The sequence below is a fragment of the Seriola aureovittata genome, chromosome 12 (genome assembly GCF_021018895.1).
Source record: "Seriola aureovittata isolate HTS-2021-v1 ecotype China chromosome 12, ASM2101889v1, whole genome shotgun sequence".
Lineage (NCBI taxonomy): Eukaryota > Metazoa > Chordata > Actinopteri > Carangiformes > Carangidae > Seriola > Seriola aureovittata.
In genome coordinates, this window is record NC_079375.1 from 25123514 (window position 1) to 25136616 (window position 13103).

The 13103-nt window shown below is 43.1% G+C and overlaps 1 protein-coding gene across 1 annotated transcript; it reads left to right on the top strand.

The window, feature by feature from the left end:
• The first annotated feature begins 3706 nt into the window (after positions 1-3706).
• On the top strand, positions 3707-7930 carry dusp12 (dual specificity phosphatase 12). Its single transcript, XM_056390454.1, has 8 exons — positions 3707-3931; positions 4499-4763; positions 5350-5463; positions 5613-5731; positions 5903-5990; positions 6213-6304; positions 6557-6636; positions 7507-7930. The coding sequence occupies exons 2-8, from the start codon at positions 4501-4503 to the stop codon at positions 7648-7650; spliced, it is 900 nt and encodes a 299-aa protein (XP_056246429.1). The 5' UTR covers positions 3707-3931; positions 4499-4500; the 3' UTR covers positions 7651-7930.
• The last annotated feature ends 5173 nt before the right edge of the window (positions 7931-13103 follow it).

Here is a 13103-nt window from a genome sequence, read left to right on the forward strand (position 1 = left end):
CGAACAACAGCTGCAAGATACAGAGAGAGAGAGAGAGAGAGAGAGTGAGAGAGAGACACTGATGCACAGTGATAGACAGAGAGAGTCAGTCGTTACCTTCTCGGTGTGTCACCTCTGCTCTTCGTCTCACAGTCCGTCTCTGTTGGTCTTATATACCAGAGGCAGGACGCTTTTAATTAGCATGACACACACTCACACTACGCCCAGACTCTAATTAAAAACTGCCAGGACATATTGAACCTTCCTACACTGGCAATAAACGAACTCCTACACACAGTAACCTTTCAAAGTCAGAGAGGGAAAGTGGGAAACGACTCCACTTACTTTGTGTTCTTTGTTTTTGCACAAGAAAACTCTTCTTCCACTTTTTTTTAAAGCTTTAAAATCTATGTTCTTTACATTAAAATTTTTTTTTTTGAATACTATTGTTTTAAATCATCATTATTATTATTTTTTTTACCTAAAGCTCTACTTCAGTGTTTTGTTTTTTTACCCTCGTGAGGTCTGTGCCGTCCCCCACATATGACATCACTTCTTGCCTTTTTGACGACGTGGTGTTTGATCCAGCCAGGATTGATGTCATGTGGTTTTGACACTTGTTCAGTTTGGGTTTGAGTTGTTCATCTCGGTGCCTGGATCATTGACAGAGGGAGACTGTGGGTGTGAGTGTGGGATCAATGCGAGGGTCCGTCTGGTGAGACATTCACCTCAGTTTGATGTGGACGGATTCGTTTATCTCCTCAACACGAACACGAGCAAAGATAAGGAAAAGACATCGAGAGAGAAATATATTTTACTTAGTCAAAGTGACAAAAGGGTTGACAGTAACCATGACAACCAAGACACCAGAGCGCTTCCTGCATCCGATGTGCTCTGATATCTTAAATGATCGTAACACTCAAAGTGCATCAACAAAATCTGATCTGATTTACAAAACTGTTTTAACTCCAGCTCTACTTACGACCTTTTTCTGGGGCTTTCAACCACATTTCATGGTTTACATCAGCAGATGGAGGCTCCTCAGTTGTCATGGAGATAACTCACACAGGGGAAACTGAGAGAAAAGTGAACGAACCACAACGTATAATCACGTGGCTGACGTTTCCTACTTGGCTCACTTGAAGATGAAGACGGTGAGATATGGTTGAAAGTCCTGGAAAAAAAAAAACTAGTAAGAGGACCTTGAGGTTAGTTAGTGAAACTACTTTTCCCAAAGTCCAGACCGCAGAATAGTTATAATGTCTTTTTGAACAGGATCCTGAGTGTGTTTTAATTTAATTTAATCCATATAATCTAATCGAATCTAATCTAATATAATATAATCTATTTTTTTACAGATTAAAGTTGAATTCATAGTTGAGTTTCCAATCATCATCTCACCTTATTTACCTCCTTATCATTTATTATGTCCTTATTTCTCTACTTGCTGGAAGTTAGATATGAGTACATTACGTTTTTAAAAGCTGTCACCAGTGTTGGTGTTTCTGGGCTCGATGTTTCCTGATGTTATTTTATCTTTTGTTTTTTGTCTTTATGACATGAAGCAGCTGAACTGAGGACGTTCAGTCACAAACTAAATGTAAAGCAGATGTGGATCAAACTAACTGGATGACACCGTATTTGAATGAAACACAGACTGTATTTTATTTACAAACCAAGAAGTATTTTATTTATTTATTCACACTCATAAAACATTACAAATACGTTGTGTACAGTGAAGTGCATGTGCAGGTGAGGTGAGAAACCCATCCAGGTGTGTGTGTTAAAACCTCACCTCGACGTAAAAAGTTACGATCATATATATATTAAAAAAATACTACTAATAATAATGATAATTAGAAAACAAACAATTCAAAAGAAACTGCAAAGACAACACAATATGTGCAGTAGAAGCGAATAAATTAAATGAATCCATCAACCAGAAACACAAAAAGAAAAACATTCCCAAGTCACTGAGTCACTGCAGCAAGTCAGCACGCCCACTCTGTTCCCATTCACCTGGTCCTCACTCACTGTGTGTGTGTGTGTGTGTGTGTGTGTGTGTGTGTGTGTGTGTGTGTGTGTGTGTGTGTGTGTGTGTGTGTGTGTGTGTGTGTGTGTGTGTGTGTGTGTGTGTGTGTGTGTTCCCACACTCAGCTGTGTTTTGATGGGCAGCGTTAATGAGGCCTGAGGCAGCAGCGTGGTCGTCGTGAATCATTGTGATTGGTCAGACGGTTAGATTAAAGCAGCTTGTGAAACTTTATGAGCGCCCCTCATTGTGACCACGTTCAGACAGTGGGACGCACCCTGGCAGGCATTTCAGATCACCACATACACACACACACACACACACACACACACACACTCAGTAGGTGTTGAGGGGCAGGAGTCCAGACAGACATTATGAAACAAGTATTTAAAGTGTCTGGCAAAGACAACAGAGAAAAGACCAGAGATTCATTCTGCAAGAACATTTAATGGTCAGTTCAGTTCTTGAAGACAGATGTGATGTTTGCAGATGTGCGTTCGCTTTATGCTTCCCTCTGATGGGACTGACCAGTGTCCGCCTGCTTTACCTCATGCTCCTGGTATCTTCCCCTCACTTCTTCATTATTTCAGCTTTATAGCTGAAGTTTTGCGAGTCGGTAAAAAATGTTCTCCTTTGTTTACTCGCTGTGGTCAGTTAATTCAAACCGTCAAACCTCAGGAACTTGCTGTGAAATATTTGTTTTTCATAATATTGTTATTCTTTTATTTATAATTGTCCATTTTATAACATGTTTAAATATTTGTTCCAAGATTTTTAAATTGGTAGAAATCATAGAGATTTCCATTGTTTATAATATTCTATATACCTTGTATTAGTGATATATTATACTAGGCTATATTACTAATAGGCCTGAGTATTTTTCTGTTCTTTGGGGGGATGTGAAATTCTCTTTTTCTTTGAATTAATATACAGTATGAGCCACGTTTCCATCTAACTCCATCCAACTCGATTTTCTACTTTCTGTCCTCAAAACTAAATTTTTGTTCACCTTGAATAAACAGCACCGAGGAGAAAGGAAGCAGGAACTTAACCAACCATGAGATGATACAGAAATATAAGAATATACATCTCAGAAGAACATCCTGGACACAGAAAAAAAATAGAATAAATATCTTACTCTTCCTCCCTATTCACAGCCATTCAACGTACATGTTTGACCTGTAACACACAGGAACGAGTTAGTTTGAGTTATGTAATAAACATAATGTCGCTTCAGTTGGAACAACAAATCAGCAAAATAACTTCCCAGAACATCTGAAACTTCTGATGGGATTAATGTCGGGATTAAACTGGTGAATTCTAACAGGGATAATGTAAAACATGAGTCGCCACTCAGTTTGTATCTGATATTAATAATCTGGGTTTTCAGATTGATCCATGTAGGAAGGAGAGTTTTCTGTCGTAAAACATGGGCAACTGACCATCATGTCATAGGCTTCAATTTTCCACTATTTCTATTTTTTTTCCAAAGCATTTTTAAACGTTACTCCAAACCAGAAAACCATCCAGGTTTCCTACTAATTTTAATTAACAACTAAAGAGTGTACAATAATTGTAAATATTATTTATAGTCTGGTGTCCACACTCCAGTCCAGTAGGTGGCGGTAATACACCCAATTGTTTTATTAATCGTTAACCGTTTTACACAGAAAGAAGAATCCGAGGGAACCGGAACTTTGACAAGAGTATGGGTTTCCGGTCGGACAGATTTAAAGACGAACCAAATACCAACGTGAGCGCGTTCACTTTATTTTATTGAACTTCATATTATTTTTTGTTGTTCTCGGTTGGTCTTCACTTCGTTAATGTTCGGTCCGAAACCTAACGAGCAGGTTTCACTGGTAGAGTTTAAACCACGGAGAGGCTAAGCTAAGCTAAGCTAAGCTAAGCTAAGCTAACGAGGTGAGTTAACTGACAGCACTGTATCATCAAGTGCATATAAAGCTCTGAACTGAGTTTACACAGGAGTTGGAAGAAGTTCAGTTAATATAATTATTACTTGCTGTAGGTCTGAAAAGTGTCTAATTAGTATTTCAGTAATTATCAAAGAACAGATTCCAGAAGTCAGGCAGATATATGATATATAAAAATATGTTCTTGTTAAATGAAAATACATATACATACAAAATTAAGGAAAACAATGCAGCTTCCTTCATTAAACTAATCTAAAAAAACACATATATTGCAATATTTTAACACATTATTTTCTAATTGTCCTGTATTGACACATTGAACTTCAATCTATAAGTTCCACATTTTTCAAAGCAGAAATATCTAACAGATATAATGCTTTATTATACAAAGAAGCAAAAAACATGTAGGATACGAAGAACACTAGACCATCTCGTTTGGTCGGAGGTTTCAGATATGCAGCCCGTCAGATACATGAGAGCTTCTAGAGTATTTATATTAAATGTAACTGAACACCAGTTGAGAGTCGATGGGTGTCAGCTCTGTCTGTCTCTGCAGTCATGCTCCTGGTGGACCCAGGCCTCTACATCGGCACCGCAGCTGATCTCAACGACAGACAGGCGCTGGCCGACGCAGCCGTCACACATGTCCTGTCTGTGGACTCTGTCGACCCCGCCGGTCTACTTCCTGCTGACGGTGGCTTTCACAGGAAGTGGGTCAACGTTTTGGATGAGGTGACCTCTGATCTCTTGAGTCACATGGACGACTGCTTCCTGTTCATTCGGGAGGCTGTGGATGGAGGCCGCACGGCAATTGTTCACTGGTAAGGGTCAGAGGTCAGCGGGATGCCCTGAGAGTTTTTCCTCCATCATGTCACCTTGATGTATTTCCATCCAGCATTTTACTTTTGTCACCAAAGAAACTGAATGTTTAAACCTAATGACGAAGGTTTAGTCGTGTCTCCTTCAGCAGTTCTCTGCTGGTGACTGTTAGCAGGTTTATTTTTGGTCACAGTGCAGTCAGAAAGTATTCACACCCCTTCACTTTATCACTTTTCATGTTGTCTTATTCTAAAATCATTTAAATTCACACTCAGTGAAAACAGAATCTTGGATTTTTTTTGCTAATTTATTAAAAAGGAAAAACTGAAATATCACATTTAAATATGTTTCTTTTATATTCTTTATTTGTTAAGTTGCAATCCTCCTTTTTTCTTTCTCATTTTAATTAACATCTCAAGAGTGTGCAATAATTCCACTACACATTTACCCGATTCCGGGATGGAAACCGTGAATAAGAAAATAATGCTGCATGGTAAACTAATAAACAGAAACCGTGTGTGTGTGTGTGTGTGTGTGTGTGTGTGTGTGTGTGTGTGTGTTGTGTGTGTGTGTGTGTGTGTGTGTCAGCCAGGCTGGTCGAAGTCGCAGTGCCACCATTGTGACCGCTTATCTAATGAAGAGACACCAGCTGGGCTTCACTGAGGCTTACGATAGACTGAAGAGCGTCAAACAGGATGTACAGTAAGTGCCTGTGAGAGAGAGAGAGAGAGAGAGAGAGAGAGAGAGATATGCACCTGAGGGTTTTTTTTAGGGTTTCTAGTCTATGTTTGTGTTCATGTAATGGTCATTAGATGCAGAGCAGGTCACTGAGAGCTGGTCATGTGTTTCAGGGTCAACACTGGCTTTGAGGAGCAGCTGCGTCTGTATGAGGCCATGAACTGTGAAGTGGACTCCTCCAGTCCTTTGTACAAACAATACAGACTGACCAAGATCACTGAGAAGTACCCTGGTAATCACACACACACACACACACACACACACACACACACACACACACACACACACACCCCTAAACTCATCATTATTTGATTATTGATTGAACATTTTCTGTCCCAACTGTGTGTGTGTGTGTGTGTGTGTGTGTGTGTGTGTGTGTGTGTGTGTGTGTGTGTACGCGCAGAGCTGCAGCAGGTTCCCAGGGAGCTGTTTGCCGTTGACCCCGCCCACTCCAGCTCCTCTGAAGTATCATATCGCTGCAGGAAATGCAGGTGACAGGTGCAGAAGTTCACACAGTGACTCACTGGAGGAGAATTTCAAAATGTCGTACATGAAAAGTCAAAGACCTTCCACGAGGAAGCGTCACTGTCTTCTGGAGCACCTCGCTGCTTCATTAATCCTTTTGTCATCAATATGTTTTCGTGAGTTTAGAGGAATAATTCAACATTTTGGGAAATGCACCTCCTGACTCCTTATCTCCACCTCCTCTGCAGACGAACTCTGTTCCGTGGCTCCAGTATCCTGAGTCACCCAGTAGGAGAAGGAGCGTCAGCCTTCGGGCACAAGAAGTCCGGTAACCTCACTGGTACGAAGACACCAGCATACACCAGCATACACCAGCATACACCAGTATACACCAGCATACACCAGTATACACCAGTATACAACCAGCATACACCAGTATACACCAGTATACACCAGTATACACCAGCATACACCAGCATACACCAGCATACACCAGTATACAACCAGAAGCTGTGTGGTGGGGCTTTGACTCTCCCACACACTGAACTTGTAGTGTATCATAAGTAATGACAGAAAATGTGTTGTTGTCTAGGAGACGTCCAGTGCACATCGTACTTCATTGAGCCGGTGCAGTGGATGGAACAAGCTTTACTTGGTGTGATGGACGGACAGGTAATGCACACCTGCGCACTCACAGACCCTTAACCCTAAAGCAATGACTTGACCAAGCATCAACCTCCGAGGCTGAAACATGAAGCATCAACACTGAAGAACCAGAAGCTGCAGTTCCTCTAACGACCACTAGAGTCTGGCTCCAACAGTGAGTCAGTCCCCATAGACTCCCATGTTAAAATGTCCAACTTTACAGCAGAAATAAACATGTTTACAGCCTGGTACAAAAACACTTATGGTCTCTAGAGCTAATTTCCTCCTTCATGACACCTGTTTATAGAACTCACCTGTTTACATTTTATTAAGGACTAAAGTTATGGAGAGTTGAGGGCGTGGCCTCTTTGAGTGACAGGTGGGTGAGCGTATGCTCGCCACAAACTGGCATGAACCAAAGTCTCGACCCCTCCTCTTTTGACCATTTTTGGATTAGCCGAGGGTTAGTGGGCGGAGTCAGACACTGCCAAGATGGTGACGGTGGAGCAGCTCACTCTGAGCTTCAGAACCGCTCTTCAGAAACCTGTGGGTGACGTCACAGAGGCTACGTCCATCTTTATTTTACCGTCTATGGTCTTGACTCTCGAGCAGCTGTTTGAAGGTGTCAGAAAATGAGAAGTGGCCAAAACATCTTCACTTTCCCAACATGTCCTAACGCCATGGTTTAAAACTTATAAGCACTTACTAGCCCCCCATCCTAACCTTCACCGTCACAACTAAATGCCTGACCCCACCCCTTCCCCTCGGCTAAAACCTTAACCATAAAACCAAGTCTCAACCCTCGAACCGCTTTGACGTTGAGAGGAGCAGCTGGGTTGGTTATCTGCGCTCACGTTATGTTTCTTCCCTCCTCTCTCCTCCTGTGTTTGTGCGCAGCTGCTGTGTCCTAAGTGTAGCTCTAAGCTGGGCTCTTTCAACTGGTGCGGGGATCAGTGTTCCTGCGGCCGCTGGGTCACTCCGGCCTTCCAGCTGCACCGCAACAGAGTGGACGAGATCCGACAACTGAGCATACGGAAATAAAACCAAGTGTAAAACCTCAGACTCAAACTGGTCCTGTATACAAGTACATCACACACACACACACACACACACACACACACACACACACACACACACTCTCTGCAGGCAGAAAACAAAACAATCTGTGATCCAGTTAAGAATGAATGTTTAAAGAATTTTCAACAGGACCAGTTTATTGTGTAACTGACGTCTGACTGTTTTGCGTTACACACACATTGTACATGAAATACATACGTGTAAATATCAAAAGACACTTTTGAGTAAATGAATCTGCAAAGTTTTTGTGTGGAGAATTATTTGAGTGACATTCCTGTTTCATGGGTCAGTTTATAAAGTGTGTTCAGACGGGCTTCAGTAATGTGTTGTATCAGCTCTCACAATCTAATAGAAGAATAATATATTTTCTATCTAGAATAATAAACCAGTATAATATATAAGAGGGTTTTTAACTCTCAGAGATACTTTAACAAAATAAAAGCTCCTCATGTCGTATCCAAACACTCAAACTGATCTGCAAACCGCATCAGATCAATAAGATCATTCAGCCTGACCTGAGCACAGACACGAGAACACTGTAAATAAACCTCCATGAATCTGATCAGAAACCAGAGAAGAAGAAGCAGCAGCTCCTCAGTCAGTGATGGATGTCAGTTCATCCAATGAACTTAAATAGAAAATTCACTTCTCTTCATTTCACAAAATTTAAACAAACTTGAGCTGAAGAAAAAACTCACTGTATCCATGGCAACATATTTCCTGTTTCCTGAAAAGTTTAGTTTGTATCTGAAGTGATGCCATCACTGCATGTGGCCTACAGCTGATCTGATGTAAACAAACTCATTTGACTCATAATGATTTGGTGTTACAGATATAGATTATAGATTATAGATATATATTCTCTGAACCTGTGGGTGAGCTACTGGGAGCTCTCGAGCCACCAGTTGGAGAGCTACTGGTGGCTCTCAGGCCCACGCTAACATAATCTGTAATAACACACGGGCTCCACAAGATGGCGGCTTCAGTAAAAACATCTCCACAGCCACTCGTAGAAAAGCCTCTCAACAAAGTCGAGGTTCTGCCGCTCAACCAGTGGAAGACTTTTAATGTGAAAGAGCTGCGGGCAGAGCTGAGTTCCTGTCAGCATCAAACAGATGAACGTGGTGAAACTGTCATGAAATATAAAACAATCAGAAATCACAGATCAAGATTTCTTTATGAAAGTTAACATAATAAAACAGCTGTGTACAGATTCATCGTCATCCTGGGTTTGGGTCGAGACACTTTGTGGTTCTGGAAAATGTGATTTAGGGTAATTATTATATTATATTATGTTGTTATTACTATATAAACCGTAAAATATCATCCGTGGGTTTCTCTGACCCTCAGTGACAGTGTCTGATCATATTTCATGGTCAGCAGCGTTGGACTGTCACGGTGAGCGGCGTCACTGATGCTGCTCCATCAGTGCAGGACTGGACTCAGCCGCCAGTCCAACACACGCCTGGAAACCTGGAGCCGACACTGGAAACACAGTGCAGAGAGAGAGGGAGAGGTTATGTAAAAGAGGTGGAAAAAGGGTTTAAATAAGGTGAAGTAAAAATGTGTGAAGAGGAGAAAAGAGAGAGGACTGGGTGGGTGGGTGGGTGGGGGTTTCCACTTCTCTCATAGGCTCTGGAATTAGGAATCAATCACAGGAGAGTTCCACTCCAGCTGTATACACTACTGTATCTGTGTGTGTGTGTGTGTGGTGTGTGTGTGTGTGTGTGTGTGTGTGTGTGTGGGGGGGGGGGGATGTGTGTTTGGACAGTTTGGGTTTAACTCATGTTGCTGCATGTGTGTTATTTATTATACTTGTATGTAAAGTGATGAGCACAAACATTTACACCTCCCCTTCCAAAAAATAAAACCATAAAGTTTTTTACCTGCTGCTTCTCACTGACCCGACCCCGGCTGAAATGGAAGAGCAGCACCTGAGGAGGACGGAGTCTCTGTAATGTGCACGAGCAGATGCAGACAATCAGGATGACATCATTATCTAATCTAATCTCTAATCTGAGACTTCCAGGTGTCGCCGACAGATCGGACCTGAGCCGCACGACCTTCTCTCCACCACGAGGGAGGGGGGAGGAGGAGGAGGAGGCTGGGACTCCTGGAGGAGGATGATCCACATCCGAAACATCTGGAATAAGGCCCTGACAGCCAGGAGGGAGGGAGAGGTCCCAAGACCCCCGATGGTGCAGCACAGAGAGGAGATATTGTTGCTGACCATGTGCTTCCCTTTAGTTTAGCTACTAAAATTAAAAACATGCTGCATTTGCCTCCTGTGCATCTTTTTTATTGATTTGATGCTTTAGAGAAAGTTTGAGTCACAGTGTTTGTCAGGTCACGATCTCCTGCAGACGGAGCATGATGGTGAAGTCTGGTGGATAAAACAGAACACATAACCAGCCAGGTGGCAGGCGTGTTATACCCCCCCCCTCTCTGCCCCGGCTCTCTGCAGACGGTCAGCTGCCAGAGAAAGGTAGAAACAAGACACACGGATCAGATGAGACACTTCCTGTGGATGATCTGCACCAGACGCCGACATGACTTTCATTAACCTGCTTTCCTGTCAGCAGATCCTGTGAGGAGTTTGCAGGAGTTTGCAGGAGTTTGCAGGAGTTTGCAGGAGTTTGCAGGAGCAGCAGGAGTTTGCAGGAGCAGCAGGAGTTTGCAGGAGTTTGCAGGAGTTTGCAGGAGTTTGCAGCAGCAGCAGGAGTTTGCAGGAGTTTGCAGCAGCAGCAGCGGCGGGAGAGAGAAGCAGTGACATGATGGAGGATGTGAGTCACAGTCGAACCCTCGGGCCTCTGTGACTCTGCGGTTTCTGTATCTGGGACTAGAAAGCATTTCTACTTTAAAAACAAAAAATAAAAAAGCAGCGAGGAGAGATCTGCTGCTCTGATTAACTGTCACAGGAAAGGAAAGGTGATTTTCACTAATTGTGGTCTGGGTCGTTCCTGCTGAGACTGTATGATGTGAGGGGTTCTGGCAGTTTTCTGCAGATTCATGAGAGAACTCCTTTGCAACTTTCCAGGAAAGGTTATTTCTGTCTTTTCCTCCAGACCGGGCGAACAAGTCATTTTTCCATTGTGTGTGTGTGTGTGTGTGTGTGTGTGTGTGTGTGTGTGTGTGTGTGTGTGTGTGTGTGTGTGTGTGTGTGTGTGTGTGTGCGACTGAAAGTGTGATTTAACATCCAACCTCCAACTATTTCATACTTCTCCTGCACTTCTTCATGGTTTTAAATCTCCACAGCCTGAAAATGAGCTGCTCGTCGTTCTTGTCTCGTTGCGTCATTTAGCTTCGACCGCGACGACGGCGCTCCGGTTGTATTTCTCCAATCCGTCTGTCTGAGACGCCGTGAGTAACAAACCAGATGTTGAGATCTGATGTCTGGGGGACACATTAGCTCTCCCCCTCTCATCTCTCATCTCCACTTCTCTGTTTCCTCTCCCCTCTATTATTTTCCATCCCTCTCCTCCTCTCTTCACCTCTGTTCCCACCGCTCACGTCTCTTCTGGTTTCTAGTATTTCCTGTCTGCTGGCCCTGAAGGTTTGGTTGGAAACTGAAGCAAAGTCCTCTGTATTTCATACATGCAACCCGTGATATTCAAACCACCGTGACCTCTTGACCCCCCCCCTCTTTACATCCCATCATTTACCATGGCGAGTTGGGGCGCACAAAACCTTTAATCCAGTCAGGAAAAACAAGCGAATACTCCTTTGTTTCATACTAAAGCCAAGTTTTTTATTTTCTTCTAATGATAAAAGCTGAAGATCAAAGTGGGAGCAGTGGGCTGACACCGATCATAAAACATAAATTAGTTCAGAGCAGGGCTTTTAAAAGTCTTTTTAAAGGTTTACCTGCGTTGTTTGACTCCACTCCTGGACGCCTGAGGGATCGTGATTATCTGATTTGATGCCACAGACACTCAACGACCGAGCCAAGGTTTCCCAGCACCGCTGTTTGTCCAAACCTGAGATTAAACCTAACACTTATAAAATGTCTCTCCTGAGGCTTTTTATTAGTTTCTGACTCTGGGAGGGAAAAACGACTCGGGCTGGTTTACCTCACCTCCTTTTGATACCTAATGTAATAACCTGTAATGAGGAGAAACACTAAGTTCTGCTTCATGCAGATCGACCCTGGGAGGTAAATAAAAATAAAATAAACTAAAATCAGCAGGATGATCCAAACATGTTCTAATAATCTACCTGTAACGTGCACAAGAGACTGACTCAGTCCACAGTGCACGCATGTTCTCCATCAGGCCCGTCTCTGCTGTTATCACTGGGACTGATTGATGGGACCTTGGACCGGGCGGCTCCGAAATCTGCACCGACAAATCTTGGCGTCGAGTTCGACCACAAAACAAAACTGAAGGAAAACACGTTCTTTTTTTATTCCATCATGCCGCGACTGTTATATCATTGTTGTCTGCCTCAGCCACCTGCACCAGCTCACTGACTCACACACACACACACACACACACTCACACACACACACTCACACACACTCACACACACACACACACACACACACACACACACACTCACACACACACACACACTCACACACATGCACACACACACAGACACACACACTCACACACACACACACACACACACACATGCACACACGCACACACACACTCACACACACACACACACACCACACACACACACACACTCACACACATGCACACACACACACACACAGACACACACACTCACACACACACACTCACACACACACACACACACACACACACACACACACACACACACACACACACACACACAGACACACACACACACACACACACACACACACACACACTCACACACACACAGACACACAGACACACACACACACACACACTTCACCGGTTTGTCTGTTTGTGTTTGTTTAGAAGTTTGAGGTTTGAGTCAGAGCATTTTAAAAGTTTTTAAAGTGCAGATCTGATCTGGGACCAGTGTGTGATCGGACTCCAGATTTCCCTCCTCAGCTGTTTGAGCTAGAGGCCGAACTGTCTGTGTTACATAACAAAACTTAAAAACTGTGAATCACGCAGAGTAACTGCTAAAAGTAAAGAGCTGGAATCCGTGACCGTTAAACACAAGCTTGAACTGCAGGTTATATTTTTGTGAGCGGTGACGCAGGAGTTCGTCTAAACTGCAGGATCTCAACCCAAAACCGTGACCTTTCCCTAAACCCAACGCCGTCCTGTGACCGAGCTGAAACCAAACCCGTAAACACAACCGTCGTTTATTACTGTAATCATGACGAACACGTGTCTGGGTCGTTCACGGTTATTTATGTGAGCGCACTTTTCCCCACGTCCCTTGAACTCACCCTCGTCTCTCCCCGTCTTCTTTTCAACCAACATTTTTCTTCTTCTTTCTTTTATTTCCCT

Bases quoted from the DNA above. Each gene is read 5' to 3' on its own strand.
- dusp12 (XM_056390454.1), top strand. From the start codon at position 4,501: ATGCTCCTGGTGGACCCAGGCCTCTACATCGGCACCGCAGCTGATCTC. The intron at 4,764-5,349 runs GTAAGGGTCAGA...TGTGTGTGTCAG, and splicing joins CGCACGGCAATTGTTCACTG to CCAGGCTGGTCGAAGTCGCA. The intron at 6,305-6,556 runs GTACGAAGACAC...GTTGTTGTCTAG, and splicing joins GAAGTCCGGTAACCTCACTG to GAGACGTCCAGTGCACATCG.